Source organism: Liolophura sinensis, chromosome 7, assembly GCF_032854445.1.
Source record: "Liolophura sinensis isolate JHLJ2023 chromosome 7, CUHK_Ljap_v2, whole genome shotgun sequence".
In the NCBI taxonomy this organism is placed as follows: Eukaryota; Metazoa; Mollusca; class Polyplacophora; order Chitonida; family Chitonidae; genus Liolophura; species Liolophura sinensis.
In genome coordinates, this window is record NC_088301.1 from 51,459,356 (window position 1) to 51,478,843 (window position 19,488).

General features: G+C 38.9%; 1 protein-coding gene across 2 annotated transcripts; it reads left to right on the forward strand.

Annotated features, from left to right (window-relative positions):
* Positions 1–1,614: 1,614 nt before the first annotated feature.
* On the forward strand, positions 1,615–6,513 carry LOC135470385 (testis-expressed protein 264 homolog). Of its 2 annotated transcripts, XM_064749295.1 has the most exons (4): positions 1,615–1,961; positions 2,417–2,629; positions 2,921–3,188; positions 4,927–6,513. In XM_064749295.1, coding segments are annotated over exons 1-4 (744 nt in total). In that variant the 5' UTR covers positions 1,615–1,700; the 3' UTR covers positions 4,929–6,513. The 2 variants fall into 2 exon arrangements, with proteins under 2 accessions (XP_064605365.1, XP_064605364.1); XM_064749294.1 differs by lacking the exon at positions 4,927–6,513 and having other exon boundaries at positions 2,921–3,474.
* The last annotated feature ends 12,975 nt before the right edge of the window (positions 6,514–19,488 follow it).

Here is a 19,488-nt window from a genome sequence, read left to right on the forward strand (position 1 = left end):
CTATAAAAACGGAACAAAAAATGCCAATATAGTTAAGTGGATAGTTTGTCAACGCGTTTTGCTAGACCTATTTGCTAGGTCTATACCTGGCCCCTTTTTCATTTTACGGACAGAAGAAGTCCATATTGTCAAAATGTTTCGCATCTTTAAGAAAATAACAAACTTGTTCATTCTTTGTCGTGAAGGCGGTCGCACACATATACAGGCCTAAATATGCAAATTGACTGCATACTGCTAATGAAGCCCAAACCTCTGATAGAATGCGCATTTAATTCTTTGATCATTGTTTTTACGCAGTTAGAACACAATTATTTCACAAAAACAAGAACGATAAATTGAGAGATCGAGATAGGGTCTATCTAATTGATTCAGGGACAAATTTTAAGATGGCAACCTGGTAATGTCATTAGAATCTATGCGTTGAGATAGGCATTCGTATACCAACCACCAATGATTAAGGACATTTCAGGTCAATAATCGCAAGGTCAATTCACAAAACGACGTATAACACAAAGAACGAAGAAAGTACCGGTACATAAAGTACGAAAATAGGACGGAATCATGCAAAGATAAGCAGTCAACAATTTTCAGTGATGTTGGAAAGGCCCAAGGTATTTGTTCTAGGTGACTGCATGAGTGAAATCAGTATTCAAATCGTGTACCATGCTAGAATATCAGTTGTCGATAACAAAATATGTATCTCAGTTGCCCTTTGATTGCAACGGAATCGATGGAACAACTCCGACACTCCAGTCTCTGCAGTGACAAATTTGATACGTTGGTTGAAATCGCTACACAACACGTAGGATCTACAAAAGCTACAAAGCGAGATATGTACACGCCATTTGTAGGACCCATACTTTGTATTTTGCCGTCCAATGAACTACAATTTACAATGTCAAAATTGAAACCATCCCTCCCTCTGCGAGAGAGGACATAGGCTAGGCCTACTCGAGCTACACGAGCTAAAAAGCATGTAAATACAAATAGGCGCACAAGAACGGAGATGAACGGCACTGATGCAGAACATAAAAACTTTTTAAGCATGGAAAAAAAAATTACGTTTAAGATAGCCCTATAGCAGCTAGGTAAGTAAACATCACAAGTCACTAGTTTGTTAAGGATTGGGTTTACGTTTCATAATTTTTTAAAATGCGTTGTTTGTGTACATTTTCGAACACTGTCAAGTTAAACTGAAATGCCCCCACCAACCCTACCACCAATCTAACGGTGTATGGCTATGTATATTGGCCTACATGTGCCTACTTACTTTTGTAGTGGGCCGAACGTTATGTGTAGTACTCTAATTCCTCAACCTTTTTGCATATGAAAGAACAACTTTCAGTGCAATTTATACATATTTTTAATTTGATTTTGGAGACAAAACTACATTGGTTGAATTGGCCTGTTTCGGGGCTTCACATAAAGTACACTTTTATCCGTCAACAAAGAGTAATTCCTTCAGAATGTGCTTGACTAATCACCTTGCAAACATGCAGAGAGGTTGAAGTGTAACAGTAGATGGTCAGCAGTGTTGAACTTAGTATATAAAGGTACTGGTGTGGAGTTCTTCTGTGTGTGGAGGTAGAAAGCCCAGCTGTGTTTGAGAAACAGGTTGTGTGACAGCAGATCATTCATCCGCGTTTCATTCTAGATACTATTTAGGTGGTACTATCTTACTGGTACCTTAGAGCATTATCATGGAACCTGTTCATCTCGTATATGTAGGAATTCTACTTTTGATGGTATGTTTGGCTCTGACTGTACTTCTGCTGGTCGTGTATTCAGGACTCTTTCACTCGATTGTTATTGGCGCGGGAAAACCTCCCATTGAAGACGTGCTGGTGGCCTACAAATTCGCACGAGGACCTTACAAAGACTGTGGTCAGCTGTTCACTGAAACCCTTGCTTTGGCACCCGACCATAGAACAATTGGGATATATTACGACGATCCTAAAGAAGTGAGTGTGTTCAGGATGAAATTAATCATTCAACAAACGCTTCCAGTTTCAAACAACAGGGAAGGACACCCACGTGTGCCATGTTTAGTGCCGTAATTCAACTTAAATGACACGAACTTATGAATTTACGGTCAGCTGCTGCTATGGGTTACGGGTTGTAAAAAAAAAATGTTTTTCAATGGTTGGAGACTGGTAAAGTTCAGCAAACATGGGGAAACTTTCCATATCATGTGACTGAGACATTGAAGTCTCTCCAGATTTTCCCACTCGGCTCTTACTACATGTATATTGGGCTTTCAGCTGGATCGCTATTCTTTACTAGAATACCCCTCTAACATTGTCACATTATCCAGATAGTGAATAAAATATTGTGTAATATATTTCTTTTGTTTCATGGAAAGCATTTTTGACATGAGAGCAACAAACTAAATACATTTTACTGTTTTGAATTTTAGGTTAGTCCAAGATATATCGTCGGATCAATTCTAGCTGAAGGAAAATCAGATGCTGATGAAGCTTTAAAGTCCAAGTTGATCAAAGAGGGATATAGTTTCAGGAATTTCCCATCAGTGACAAATGCTGTGAAGTCATCCTTTCCCCATAAGTGCACACTGTCAATATTCATTGCTGTGGCCAGAGTTTATCCGAAACTTTGCGCCTATATAACGGTAAATCTTTGACACTATGATGATGTCTTTTATATCTTCTGGATTAAGATTTCTTCATACGGACTTAATTACATGTTACAGTCACATAAAATTAATTTTCATCAGGGTAATGAATGTTGGTTTCAAGCTGCTAATGATTGGAGCAAAAGTACAATGTAAAGAGCACTGTGCTCTAATTAAGGCCCTGAGCTTTTCTTGCTTGAGTTTGTTTACAACATAATCTTCAGTTCTCAAACCAGTGTTCAAATCATATACATGATGTTTGAATTTTACATGTTTGTGTTTTTGTAGGATAACAAGCTTTGTGCTCACCCCTTCATTGAAATTTATGATGGTGAAACAATTCAGTTCATGGCACCTTTGTCGCGCCAGGAAGAATTCTATGTTCCTGAAACCAAAAATACTTCTAACGATGAAACATTGTCTAGTGATGCAACCTGCACCGATATTTCCAGCCTGAGTGAGCCAATGGAAGGGTCAGTGTCACCTGATGCCAGTGGTCTTGGTAAACCTGCAGGTGGTGAGCCCATGGAAGCCCCAGTTGTGTCACCTTTGCCATGTGAGTTACCGCAGCATATGGAAAACAACCATTTCCCTGACGCCCAGAAATATAGTGATGCATCAACAAGCTTAAATGATTCTGGTATAAGTTCTGAGAATGCCCAGGTGCATGACAGCTCGCTTTCAGATGGACCTGCTAAAAGTGGTGACATGGATTTGGGTGCCGAAACCTCCTTTGAGGAAATCCATCTTGACTCTAATGTGCTTTGATGATGCTTTCTGCCTAGGCAATGGGTACCACTAACAGGGTTTTAACTGTGTTAAATGCAGTCATTCCCATATATTAGTTCAGAAACATTCAGTCTTATTGATTCCACACCCACTCCTACATGTGGAGAAACATACTCGGCATATCGTACATAACATGTACTTATGTCATTACTTCGTTCGCTCGTATTTTGCCATGTGGATGGACTATTCCCTATGACGTTTAGTCAAACCATTGTGCATAAAGTGTAACATTGGTGTTATTCAGTTTAATGTCACTGTATAAAACTACATGTACAACCTATATGTGCATGATCTGACGAAAGAACTATCGTCTCCTCATGATTCCAGTTAATGGAGAGATATACATTTTCTTTCGGATATTTCCCTCTAGATTATTTCATGCATGTTAATATTTCGGCACAGAGTGAATTATACTTTGTGGTAAGTGGCCTGTTTCTTGAAGTATTTATACCCATACATTTACATCACTGTCATAGAGACATGTCTGAAACTCATTTTACCCTTACAGTTACATAACAGGTTAATCTAGTTTAAAGTTGGCTATGCCAGTTTATACATGGTTTCACAGCCTTCGTCCATTTTTTTTTTGCAATGAAAACCATTGTTCATATCATTTAAATAACTATAAGGTGTTGGCTCTATGCTACATGCTTGGAAAAGGCCTCTAATTAAAAAAATATGCTTCCTGCCATTTCATCTTTATGCTTTTGGTTTACCATTTAAAAGCCAGTATGGAGTCTCCGTGGCTCAGTTTGTTAGCACAGCGTGATGACCCAGGAGTCTCTCACTACTTCGGTCCCTGTGAGTTCAAGTCCAGCTCATGCTGGCTTCCTCTCAGGCCGTATGTGGGAAGGTTTGGCAGGAACCTGTGGATGGTCGTGAGTTTCTCCCGGGCTCTGTCCGGTTTCTTCCCACCATAATGCTGGCCATCACAGCATAAGTGATATATTCTTGAGTACGCTGTAAAACACCAATCAAATGAATAAATAAATAAAAGCCAGTATTCGTCCTTTCGCTGGCTCAGAGGGTTACATCTTAGGCAAGTTGCGCTAAGTTTGCAGTTCAAATCCAACTTCTGCTGCAAAAGCTGTAGCTGTAGTTCAGGAGGATTGTCATGTACATGAAGGGTGGTTGTTTACTCTGAGGGCTCTGGTTTATAGAGATACAAGTGAAAAAAAAAGCCATCAAATAAATAAATTCATTTAATTAGTAAAGTGAATCATCCTTTTGCTTTAAATGTGTATAATATAAAAGTAATAACCAAAGATGTTGTAAGGGGCAACAAAGATTCTCAAAATGATAAGCCTTTTGTAAAATACATATATACAAACAATTCAGATTTCAGTGTGTTACAAAGATAAAAAATATACCTAAGGAAGAAGTTGATTTGCTTCTGTATTTTGGTTAATCTAGGAGTATTTCCAGAAAAAGATTTCTTTGACTGTTCTTAAGCAATGTTTTGTATTGCTAATACATAACAATGGTATATAAACTTTGTTTGACAGGAAAGGCATTTTTGAGAATCAGGCAGCACTGAAGACAGGTAGTGCACGACAGAGAAGTAGTTTAAACTCACAAGAAAAAAACATTTTTGTATTAAAGGTATAAGTTGAGATAAACATGTATGGATGTGATTTTGCATTGTTGATTGAGGTTAATCAGTATGTCTGTAGTGACAAGCATTTTTGATGTCTTATACAGATGTTTGTGCCAAAACTTGTTTGGTAAGTGTTCCTTATTCTTTGTTTGTCTATTTTAAATTTGTGTGCGGCAGTTCAGACTGTTTTGTGTTAAATGTGTGATGAAGGAGTCTGACAACACGTGATTCATTTCATTTTGACAACACCAAGTTGGTGGGACGTCAAATGAACTGAATCTTGTGCTGATGTAATTTGGAAAATCTGCACCTGTCCACTGTTAATTGATACCTGCAGATATCCACTGGCGTGGAGGTAGACAAATTGATATTTCTAAGCTCCCAGAATGTATTCAGCTTGCTTTAAGAGGTAGACCTGTCTTTGTTTATGATTTGTAGAACTTGTTCCCTATCTAAGCTACATAATATAGTGTAGCTCATGTGTGACAACTGCTCACATGTGCATTTAGTTAGCAAATATGAATTTGTTGCTCATTGTCTGACATTGTTCCATAACAGCCGACTTCGAAAATACCACATGTGAGGGCAAAGATAAAGAAAAAAAGGTCATTCTTTTCTACCTTTATTTCATGAAAGGATATCTTTTTATGTGTGTCATGTAAGTGAAATTAATATTTTAGTTTCAAACATTCCTTATGCTACGAATTTATGTGTATAACAAAATAATCCTCCCAAGTTTCACGCAAACATTGTAAATATTGTTCAAACATTCCCAACTTGAGTACTCTGAAAAAGAGATGTTTTGAAATCATTTTTGCATTTTGTTTAAGACATTAATCTGTACCTAATCATTTGATTTTGTTTGATATTTTAAAAATGTATTTCTTTATTTGCTCCTATTAACCCTGCTGACTGCATAAATGGAAATTGCTAAGTTTTTTTAAAAAACATTTAGGTGCCTCCCCTAGGGGAGCCCCAGGAGCCTCTTACCAATGGGGTTGCTGTGAGTTTGAAGTCCAGCTCATGCTGGTTTCCTGTCCGGCTGTAACTGGGAAGGTCTGCCAGCAACCTGCGGATGGTTGTGTGTTTTCTCAGGGCTCTGCCTGGTTTCCTCCCATCATAATGTTGGCTGCCGTCATATAAGTGAAATATTCTTGAGTACGGCGTAAAACAGCAATCAAATAAATAAATACATAAAAACATTTAGGATTGAAGGCTGGTCAGGAAGGATTTGTTACTTTTCCATATGAGCATCTTCCAAGAATTAATCTAGGTTTAGGAAAATAATCACTGTGGCTAATTGTAGTCATTTGGGCATACGCTCTGGAAAAAAGATGTAGTGCCTGCGAGACTTTTGGGGGCGCATTTGGTGTAAGGCATCTCGTGAAGGGCAAATTTATATCATGTGAGAGAATAAAATTGTGATTTAGATATAGTGCTGCAGATTTGCTTGAATTTTATCAGTTATGTCAATTTGGAAAAAAAAAAAAAAAAAAAAAAAAGGTGACCAAGTTTTGCTTTGTTTGCATATACAACCAGAATCTCTATATTTACTGGGTTATGGTATATGGTAAAATGTTATATTCAGCAGATTTAAGTGTCGATAGAAAAACTGCTTCTTTGAAGGACTCGTTTTCAGCATTTCCACACAGTTATGTTATTTTCCGTTTCTTAGAACTTTGTTGTAAATACCTACTTTGATGAAAGAATCAAGTAATTTGTTTGATGTGAGAGTAACATGATTTTGTTGAAAATAAAACACATAGCATAATCAAAGAAGGGAAATCCTGTTTTTGCTTTTTATATGCCTGCCATTAAGCAAAACGCAAGTGCAAAAAAGGTGCTATTTAGAACCTTTATAGGTTCTTCAGAGTGGATCATATAAGGAACCTTTTTTGGTTCTTTGAAGAACCTTTTCTTGAAGATTCCTTGAAGAACCGTCAACGTATGGTTCATCAAGAAACCAATAAAGGTTGTTGATGAACCTGTTGCAAAGAACCTTATGGAAATGCTCTGTTACTTCAGACCTCTATCTCTGGTCTGTTATTAGTATAAAAAATGTATGCTGTTCCACAGATACAAGATTTGTTCCCCTTTAGTGCAATGCAAGGCTGTTTAAATCACTGCAATTCTCTGTTGCAGGCAGTTTGTGGGTAGAGGAAACCGGAGGTTCCGCATAAACAACAGACTTTCCAACTAAAGCATTCCCCATGTGACACACGATTTTAATCTGCTCAGCAAGATGAAACGGTCACAATATTTTAGAAAGACATTGTTGGAAGCAAAACACCAGACCAGGTGTCAAACTGCAACTCCTGTGAATCAACAAGCTGAGGGATGTTACGTACACGCAATTCAGTCACCATGTTTCTGGTATATCAAATATTGTCCAGGATGTCTTCATTGAAGCAAATTTTCACCACAGTACTTAAGGTTCGCTCATGTAGGCAATAACAGCATTTTGTTTTTTGGCAACAGATCAAACGTAACAGACAATGAAATGAAAACAAAAACAAGAAAACAGACAAAAATTAAACCTCACAAATGTACCTTCAACAATACATCTACATGTATACATATAACCAAAAAATACGTAGGGGTACATGCAAGTATACCAACTCCAAGAAAACGTGTAAGTATTTAACAATATACTGGGTTAGTATTTTATTTTTTTATTATTGAAAACACCTTATTCTGATTTGTTGCCAAATAGTAATATAGGTTATGATAGTAAATGGTTATGTTAAAAGAGGGCATACAGAAATAAAGGATGTGGTTTAGACAATACCTAAGAATGCAACAGCTTCATACAGGACTCAGTTTTGATTGAAGTAATGTACTTATTTTAAGAAGCCGCATTTGAGTTGTGATCTGAAAACGCAAATACAGCGATACAATGAAAATGCAAATGCTGCACATCAAAGTATACAGTTTTATTTGTAACTTATGGAAGATGAAGGAAATTAGCCTGCAAATGTTTCACCATTTCAACAAATCAAAACCGCATTTGTTATGTTACTGTCCATCTTGTACAATGACTGATTCTGCATTAATTATGTGAGCAATTTCCATACAACGAAGACAGTAAAGATACGATATAAGATATCCCCACTCCACTCGGGGCATTTGTGACGGAAAATCCTATTTCATTTTTAAAGTAAGACAATCGCGTCATTGCCTCAGGATAATAATTAGAATAACATAACAATAACAAATGTTGTGGAATGATCCACTCAGGGCCAAATTACAGGAAAATATGTACCTTTTGACCCGAGGAAACAGCCTAAAGAAATAGGTCTGCAAATGCGTGCGTATTCCGATAAGGCATTAAGTAAGGCAGATAATAGCTCAGGGGAAGTAACTGAATTAAATCAAACATTTTCAATTTACATATGTATATGTACAAGTATATGTATATGTACGTCCACAGTGTGAAATAATTTTCTTCTCAGAATTATTTCACACAATTCAGTACAGAATGTATCTCTTTAAACGAAATGGTCGCATCAAATTTAAACAGGATCACACAGTATTTGATTCGCAAATTATTGCGATACACTACAGACAACCAGAGATGAACATTTAGCTCTAAAATTATGTTATCAACCTTACTGAAGCAGTTAAAACAATCAGCATTAATTGTGTAAAGATGTAACACAATTATATTACACTAACCGATCAGAAAGTAACCAGTCGCCACCGATGTCTTGTAATAAAGATGAGGCAGGCAAATGAAAATCTGTGTGGCGTTTCAAATATGTCGTTCGACAATGGCTGTCTTCAACAGAAATGGCAGGCTACGATGATGACGATCATACACGGTCACACGACCTAATGAGATCGTTTTCGTTCATTCTGAAGAACTGGCCAACTGCGTTATTTTCTTACAAAAGTTCTTGGAAAAGCCTTTGAAACACCCATTTTGTCAGCGTGCAGGCTCCGTTTTAATTATTGGCGGATGCACGAAGACACGAGGATGTGCGGCGCCCTCCAAATCCGCAGTTGCCATGGTAATCGAATTATCCTACTATTTTCCTATATATACTATAGTCTTGCAAAGCGGTATGACTTAAACACCATTTGTTTAGCATCTGCTGTTATAATACAAAGGTACCGATGTTCATACTTCTTACAGCGCATGCACGGCTCCGTAGAAGGTTGGTTTTACATCACTGCCACCACAATTAAGCAGATTTTGTACAGAAATCTGGGACGCCGAGGTCACTGGGGTCACTGGGGTCACGGTTACGAGGCAGAAAGTGATGCTAGAGAACACAAAATATATACATGCATTCTCTTCACCTTGCATATGCACAACATGATTCTAACCAACACTGAAACAATTTTATTGATGAACGTTGGGTAAAAAAAAAAAATTCGTAGAAATTTGCACGTGGGGTAATGAGTATGAAAGGTGTGTCGCGCCTGTTCATTTCCGCGGTTGGAGTAACAGCCAATTTTCCTGTCTGCTATGTAGATATAGCTATAACTGTGCCTGGCCAGCAACTCATGGTGTTTTAGTGTTTAGTGAGTACATACATAGATACAGAGGTAACCAATATGTCGCACCTGAAAGGTTAAATAGTCCATTTTCGCGGTTACCATGCTTGCCAACTTCCTTATATACAAGTACTAAACAAGGGCTCTAGTCTTCGGGTCTTCGGGTTTAACCATTTTCCCACTACCTTTACTTCACTAGGATTTTGTTAATCAATTTTTTTTCTTTAGAATATTCCTTTTTACTATATATTTTGCGTTCAAAAGTTTCCTATCTTTTAATGTATAATTATCTGTAGAAGCATCCAGTTTCTTATGGAAATGGTACATGTTGAATGTATATTATGTGTAATATATTTAATGGCATTTTGATACGCCTATGCACCATTATTATGTATAGATGTATTGTATTGAAATTTAATACATTGCTTCACCACCATACGGATGAAATTCGAGTTTCACGGGCTGCATTGGACGTTAATATCTTTAATTTGGTGTAAGTTGCGATGCTTTGAATATTTTCAGCGAAATTTTGGCTGTTTTTGGTTAGTTATTTCTGTTATTTTCTTCTGTAGTGGATTTGACAAACATGTATGTATTGTTCCGACGGCTCAATCCGGTAGGGGGAATGTATTGCAAAAGCCATATGTACATTGAGAATGCTTGTTGGTCTACTAGCATGGGTTTAGACCTCAGATTTTAGTGCTATATATACGGTAATACAGGACAAAAAGAGATGGCTTGGTGTTTGGTAAATCGAGCCTTCAGGGTGGGTTTCATTAACGTTCAACATAATGTATTTACCCTTTCCGTCAAAATAAGTGGGACCGCTTCGGCGGCCTAATAGTTAGAGCGTAAGTCGGATCAACTGCAGGTCGGATCAAACCCAGGTTGGATCATACAGTATGCTGTAAAAATGATACTTGCTGCTGCCGCCTTTAACTGGCGCTCAGCACTGAGAGATTAGAGCAAGGAAACATGACCGGTTGGCCTGGTGTCAGCATAATGTGACTGGGTGCAGTGTCATGTTTGACGCCTTCTGCATGATACCTGATTGGGTGGGAGCAGCACTTAGACGGCATGCATGCACTTGTCTCGCCACAAGAAGACACAATATATGTACACACACCTAATGACTCTCCGTTGTCATATGGCTCTAATATAAACACTAATTTGTTAAAATTAACGTAAAATGTTGTATTCTGAATGATGCGAGAGTAGAATATAGTACTGCAACGTAATACTGTGTTATTGGCAACACAATACACACCGTTACACCGACAAAAATATTCGTTTGCAACATAACGTAAGAAGTATGTAATAATAGTTTTAACAGTTCCATAACATAATCTATCCCATCAGGCAGAAAACATAGTGTTCTGTGAATTTAACAGATTAATTATGTTTAGAAAGTAAAGTTTGAAATACCTCATAACTTGAAGATGTTTTATAGTGGAAAGAAGTTCATTTATAGTTTATGGTAGTAGTATAGCACATTTTCATTACCACTGCATGATAGCAGGTGTCTATCATATGTCAATCTTCTGTTTTGGAGGGCTCCTCGTGATATGTGAATCTCGGTAAATGTCAGTCCATGTAAGAGATCATCGTAGATATATGTCAATGTATATAGTGCACAGGATACCTATGGGCCTCGTTTCATTGTGAGCAGTGATATCATTGTAGTAACGCATTTTGTTTACCGACGAAACAACTGCGAAAACATGCACACTTTGTCCCTCTATAACCAATCTTGTTGATATTTGCAGGAAGGAATAAAAGCTATAGAATGCCCAGCTGAGGGGCAGTATAGGCTTATTGTGGCAAGTCGTTTCGGTATTTACTCTCTTGATATATAAAACTTTGCATATATATGTACAAAAGATTTTGACCACTTATTTCGACTACAATAAACCGAGACTTACAGACACACGTATATATTAGGCCATACATGTACAAAACAATAGGATATGTGTATAGTTTATTTGCAATATATCAAGTAAACGTATACTGAACATAAGTCCAACTCTTTTCTACATAAAATGAAATTCTTTTCTGAATACAGAAATATTATGTACATATACATACAAATAGGAATTTGCTTTACATTATATAAACACAAAACATTTCCAGATATGCAGAAAAGAATTTCATATTATACGTAGGCCTACAACATGTCGAAAAAAAGACTACTTTTAGACATATTTCAAATATTTATATATACATATATGGGGACATTGAAGTTGTTTAATTCTTTTGCTCATGTATTTAATCAAAACGTAAATACCAGAACGATTTTGTCAGCGGACAAAGGGCCAGATAAAAAGATAACAGGTGGTATTTGTTTAAAGGGATACCGGTAATCGTTTTCACTTTATATTCCGAAGTGTACAAAATACGCTTTACATGAAGGTGACTATAAATGCGATAAATCTGAAAAACTTTAAAATACAAAAGGCCTCAATTCATGACCCCGAATGTCGAATGCATATGTTCTATATGGTTTAAATGTAACCAGATTTGTTCAAATGTATTATATTAATCCTCTAACCCTCCTGATAGAAGGACTGCATCGACAAAGAAACGGTGAGTAGAAAATTGAAAAGCAAACATTACGTGCATGATTATTGGAATGAAAAGTTTTCCCTTTTACAAGAAAACAAAGCAAAACGATCAACAAATAACAAAAGGCATGGCGAATATAATAGTGCAGTGAAAGCATTCATAACGTATAGAGTGCAAAGCCCCTGGGAAAATGCACCGGCGTGGCAAGTTACTGACAAACCTTCTTCTTTGAGACATACAGGCTTGCACACCGTATATTGGCGGAAAGCAGCGAGGGAATCTGCAAATTCCCTTCCCAAGACCGGGATAATGCATGTTTGTAAAGGATTTTTTTACACAGTTTGTTTTGACGTTTTGTGGAAACTAGGAAAAAGTCTTAATCACTGGTAACTGTGCGTGAAAACCTAATGTTCCTGGCCTTGGGATCACGAAACGATCGTAGACTCAAGTTAAAACTTCAACCATTAAATTTGGTAGGTTCCTTCCCGTTAGTTTAGCTGAAATTGGTTGTACAATAACTTACCCAGAATTCATGATTTCAGGTAAAATTGTAACCTTGTATTATAAAAAACAACAATTTTAAAGTGATTTAAAAATTTGAAGTCTAAGACCACTTCGTTGATCCCGGGGCCTGAATATTATTCCAGCACCATTTCATTGGATCGCATATATTTGTGCTGTACGAGTATATAAATGACGACCATTGGTATATATAAACACTTGTTTAACTCATGGTATTATTTCTATTTACTGTGCGTCAACGAAAAAAGACAAACCGTTGACATTTAAGTAGTTAATTTAAGTATAGGTCGATAACTTTAATTCCTTAAAGAATACCTATAGGCCTATATAATCAGAGGGAAGAAACCCAAAAGAAATATGTTTATACTCCTGGTGCTGCTCTAATTGGCTCAACCAAAATTGTCATATGTCATATTTGTCATACTTGCAGATATAATTTACTTGTATACTGAACTCATGGTTAATTAGATACAACGCCAGTGTATATGGTTGTATATATACATATATATCCTTTCAACGTTACCTTTGAAAAAAAAAGCAACATATTCCACTGACAACCCTGTTAAGGGCACGAACTTAGATCATGTAATGATGGAGAAAGTTTGGATAGGGAAAAGTAATAATAATTGTCGGACGCATGAATGAATAAATAAGCGTAAAAGTAAAACCAAACTTCCATGCTAAAGTAATAAACAATTTCATAACAGAAAAAAAACAGATGCTACTCACGTGAACATGATGTTTACAGAGGTACCAAAATCAAAAAAAATTAGATTCTTCTGAAACTGCAGTAATTATTGTTCACCACACTATGTTATCGGATTACCACATTCCGGATATGTTGATTCAAGATGCATTGTATGCATGGATATAGTTGTTCCAGTTGCAATTTTTTCTTACAATGCCTATCGTAAATAAGGCTTTTTACCTGGCCTGAACACTTTTGCATGTCCTGCATGGATAGAAGTATATCTTTTTCCCTATTCATATCATCGGTTGGAATAAAGCATTTACGTCGCGTCTCAATGCTGTGAGCTCTACGCCCAAGGAGAAATATCCGTGTCATGCAGACAGTATTTAAGTGTACAACAGTCATCTTATGCAGAATACCTCTAGGATATTCCATCATGGGAAGGGTGCATACTATTTTTATTTATTTATTTATTTATTTATTTATTTATTTATTTAATTGATGTTTAACGCCGTACACAAGAATAAACCAATTATACGACGGTGACCAGCATTATGGTGGGAGGAAACCGGGCAAAGCCCGGGGAACCCACGACCATCCGCTGGCTGTTGCCAGACTTCCCCACATACGGGGAATGTCCTAAATGTCCTAAAGGGATTAATCAATGTCTCTAGAGATGTCTGGAATGTTACAGTGGCTACGCAAACTGTGAAGGAACAGCTGTTGACTAGCGGCTTCTCATTTAACGGGGTAGATTGTCCAATATATGATGTGAAGGAGCAAAGGCTCCTGGCTAGATCTCGATGTCCGATCGAGGTGCCCGATGACACTATTCGAGGTTTGATGTCCCGGTATGGCACGGTCCATCACGTCAGCCGGGAACATTACCTTTTTGATAGGTCACTTGAGAATGGTATGCGCCGTATTTACATGAGTGGTGTGACCCAGATTCCACAATTAATTTCGGTTGGGAATTTTAGAATTCCTTTGTGGTACAGAGGTCAGGTCCGTGCCTGTCACATCTGTGATAGCGCAGAACATTTCAAGGCCGACTGTCCTTTAAAGGATAAATGCCTCAAGTGTAAACAGGCAGGCCACTTTCAAAAGGACTGCCCGCTGAGCGATGAAAATGACAATGGCGATAATGACGATAACGATTGCAATGCTAATCATGATGATGATAAAGATAGTAATGTTTATGAAGTTGAAGGTGACAATAAAGATGAGAATGAAGGTCGAGGAGATGAGGATGGTATTTATAGTGAGGGACATGGCAATGATATGAAAATTGGGGTTTCTGGCGAGTCTGTTTCTTCCAGTCAACAAAATAAAGGGACTTTGGATAACTCTGCTGCTGACAACGAGGACGCTGGAGAGTGGCAAGTTGACACTAAATCCATGTCCTCCAGCAAAAAGATTCGAAATAAGCGCATTGATGCTACAAATAAGGTCAGGAAGTTAAGCGAATCGCCAGTAGTAGGCGGGTCCCAGAGCCTTTGCGAGGCATCTCAGACGTCAAATAGCCCGGAGTGGGTTGTCGGTATGAATCAAATCTCGAATTCCTCCTCACCCCCTAGATCGTCAGAAATTTCGAATACTACGCCATCCTGCATTAAGGAGACGCAATCCAGTGGCGTGACGCCCTCCAAAGGTGCACTTGGTAAGAGTCCGTCCTTATAGGGTAGCACGTTCAGCCCTGACCCGTCTACAATGTCACAGTTAGACACTAGAGAAATAGCAGATTGCCTTGATCCTCAGGGAAGCTCTCAGCAATCTGATATGTCTAGGGCTGGTGGAGAATCCAATATGGAGGAGTCTCTTTCGGAAATGGATGCACCCGAAGACTTGCCTGCATATACCAATGGCAAGGGTGAGGTCTTGGTACCTGTCTCAACATCCCTGGGATCGTATTATCGCACATTGCGACGAGACTCTAAAGTTGACAAGGTTAAAAAGCAGAGGAAGTTGATAACGTTGTCACAGGAGGATTTTGCTGAGCGTAGGGCAGCGATGTACAAGAAGTCCAGAAAAAAGAAAAAGAATAAATAAATATTAATAATGGCTACTACAAAGATCTTACAGTGGAACTGTAGAGGATTGAGGTGTAACCTCGCAGAGCTCCAGATGTTAGCTCAAGACCTCAATCCTGTAGCTTTTAGCTTGCAGGAAACTCTGATGACTGATCCTAGTTATCAATGTCGAGGTTATGTATCTCATCACGCTGTTGCCACGTCTACGAATGGAAAGGCATCAGGGGGTTCTTCTCTTTTGATTAGGCAGGGTGTAATACACAATAGAATGGCACTGAACACCGATAGTATAGTATTAACAATCTGTTCTATTTATATACCACCTTCTTCTACTCTTCACCAACAAGAGCTGCAAAATTTATATGATCAATTACCTAAACCGTGTCTTCTTTTGGGTGACTTTAATGCCTATAGTGGTCTCTGGGGTGACTCTAAACGTAACCAGAAGGGCTCTGTATTGGAGGATTTTATATCTAATAACTCTCTATGCGTCTTAAATGATGGCACACATACTTACCTTCATCCTGCAAAGGGCATTTATTCGGTCCTTGATTTAGCTCTGGCTGATGCAGGGCTAAGATCGGAATTCAGCTGGAGCGTCCATGATGATCTGTGTGGAAGCGACCACTTCCCCACCATACTTACCCTTGAGGAGCCGGTATCTTCCTCCCTTCCACGCTTTAATTATGATAAAGCAGACTGGCCCCGCTTTGCTGTTCTGTGTGGTGAAACACTTACTAGCGACCTTTTTCTTGATGCAGTTGATCCTATCCAGTTATTCTCGGATCAGCTAATCGATGTAGCCTCCAAATGTATCCTGAAATCTTTTTGCGGTTCCCCGTATTAAGAAACCGTGGTTCACGGACGACTTTAAACGAGCTAGGCGTTTCAGGAAACGTGCTGAGCGCGTGTACCGATGTAGACCATCTCCCGGTAATTTAGATGATGTTAGGCGTACTCGAGCTAAAGTCCGTAGGACTATCAAACAGTCCAAACGTGACTCTTGGAAACGTTATGTTTCTAAGATTAATCATCGTACCCCTATGTCAAAAGTCTGGAATATGATCCAACACATCAAAGGCAAGGGATCCAGTGTCACTGTCAATCATCTTAAAGACGGGAATAATTCTTTGACAGAAAAAATTGACATAGCCAATAGGTTGGGCGCTTCTTTTGCGCACCATTCGTCTTCAGATAATTACTTGCCTCAGTTCCAGCGTAACAAGGAACGGACCGAGGCAAGTCCTCTTGATTTTACATCCTCAAATGAAGAATCCTACAATGCTACATTTTCTCTACATGAACTATTCGCATCCCTTAGCAAGGCCCATGACTCAACTCCAGGGCCAGATGATATCCACTATCAGCTTTTACGACACCTTCCAGAATCTTCCTTGAGGGTGCTTCGTGGAATGTTTAATACCATTTGGATTTCCGGGAATTTTCCTGCCTCATGGCAAAACGCTATTATTGTCCCCATCCCAAAGCCCGGAAAGGATTCTACCGATCCAAATAACTATCGTCCTATTTCCTTAACCAGTTGAGTATGCAAGACTATGGAGAGGATGATTAACGATCGCTTGGTTTGGTTTTTGGAGACTAATGAGTTGATAAGCGACATTCAATGTGGATTTCGAAAGAATCGCAGTACTGTTGATCACCTTGTTCGTCTAGAATGCTTTATTAAGAACGGTATCGTTAATCGTGACCATGTCGTATCTGTCTTTTTTGATCTGAAAAAGGCATATGCCACTACTTGGAAATATGGCATTATGAAAGATATGCATGGATTTGGACTTAGAGGTCGGCTTCCTGACTTTATTCGTAAATTCTTAGACCATCGTCACTTCCAAGTTCGGGTTGGGGCTACCCTATCTGACTACTTTGAACAAGATCAGGGGGTTCCTCAAGGCAGCATTTTATCAGTTACTCTCTTTAGCATTAAGATTAATAGCCTTGCCAGAGTTTTATCTCCTAGTATGAATGCGTCCCTTTTTGTGGACGATCTTGGTATCTCTTGTCGAGGCAAAGGTATGCAGACTATTGAGAGACAGCTGCAGATTTGCCTTAACAAAATCCATGCCTGGGCACTGGAGAACGGATTTAAGTTCCCCAAGTCGAAGACTAACTGTGTACACTTTTGTCGGAAGTACTTCCCCCATGAAGACCCCAAGGTATTTTTAGATGGATCCCCCATCAAGGTTGTGCCGGAGGCAAAATTCCTCGGGGTGATCTTCGATAAGCACCTTACATTTAAATCTCACATTAATTATCTTAGAGCCAGATGCCTAAAGGCGCTTGATATTTTGAAGGTTGTCTCTAGTGCTCGATGGGGAGGGGATCATGAAACCCTACTTCAGCTCTTTCGAGCACTGATTCGTTCTAAGCTAGACTATGCCTGCAGTGTTTATGGAGGTGCGTCACGCTCCCAGTTGAGGAAACTCAATACTGTACATCACCAGGCCCTACGGTTGTGCTTAGGTGCTTTCCGTACATCTCCTGTGGAGAGTCTGTATGTTGAGGCAAACGAGCCTCTCCTGGAGCTTCGAAGAACTAAACTATCCTTACAGTATATCACCAAGCTCAGAGCCAATCAATCCAACCCAGCCTTTGATTGTGTCTTCCATCCGGAATTTGAAGACTTATATGCTCAGAAGCCATTCATTGTTCCTCCACTGGGTGTCCGCATCCAGGAACATGTGCAATCAGCTGGACTTGGGCTGGATACTATCACCCCCATACGCATCCAGGAAGATCCACCGTGGTTATATCCTGAGCCTCAGGTTGATACCTCGCTCTCCTCCCTGAAGAAATCTTCCACCAACCCTTTAGTATACCAGCAGGAGTTTAGTAATATGTGTTCAAAGTATCCATTTTATCACCGCATATTCACTGACGGTTCCTAGAATGATGATGGCGTGGGTTCTGCCGCTGTCCTTGGACCCAGAACCGTTTCAACTCGGTTTCCAAATTCCTGTTCTGTATTTACTGCGGAAGCCAAGGCAATTTTGTGCGCACTTCGGTCCATTCCAGAGCTAGGAGGTAGCAGATTTCTCACCTGCTCTGACTCCCTTTCCTGCCTCCAGGCAATTCGGGCTAGTTCGCCTGTACATCCAGACATTCTGTCTATCAGGGAGATGTTTAAACGACTTAATGAAGATTTTATCATTGTCTTTTGTTGGGTGCCCGGGCATATGGGTATCCCTGGGAATACTGCTGCAGATGAAGTCGCGAAGGCGGCTTTGCATTCCGTTACTACCCAAACTGACGTTCCATATTCGGACTTGCGTTCACTTATTTGCTCCTATATCAAGCGCTTGTTTCAGGCTCAATGGGATGACCAGACAACCAACAAACTGCATGATATTCGTCAGTTTGTTGGTCCAGCGCCTTCCCTTTCACGGCATCGTCTCCGCTCTTGCATTTTGTGTCGTATCGGTCACACACGTGCTACGCATGGGTATTTGTTAAAAGGAGAAGATGCTCCTCAATGCTTTGCTTGTGACGGTTCACAGTCAAGCACATATTGCTTGACTGTGGCGACTTTGCTCCTGTACGAGATTCCTTTTGTCACGTGAGCTCTCTTTCAGAACTTTTCAATTCTGTAGAAAGTGATACTTTTTTTGACTTTCTCTCTGCCATTGGTATGGCAGGAAAGCTGTAATTTTAAACTACCGTCTGTGTTTGTTATGTGACTTCTGGTGTCCTTTTTGACTGAATAGTAAATGAATTATCCGTAGTAGATCGACTACTTGACGTTTTATTGTCGCGATAAAACTGAAATATTGTTGAAAGCGACGTTAAAACTTTCACTCACTCACTCTCATGTATGTATGTATGTATGTATGCTTGGGGTTCAAACTGTGCAATGTATATATGTGTGTATGTATGTATATATGTATGTATGTAGGTAAGTTATATTTAACAGAACAATGCTGCAATAAAAGAATACATTCTGGCATTACTCAGACAACGGATTTTCTGTTCAAATTAACAAATTATTTTTTAGAGTATAAGTTAGCGGTAATAATATTTTTGTTCTACCTAGGTACAGCTTTATTCTTTCATTTGGTAAGGAGTTTCTCACACAAAAAATCACCATCACACACATCGTATTTCATTGTGGGTCACAGTGACAGTTTTTTTTTAGTTTTGTTGATTCTTC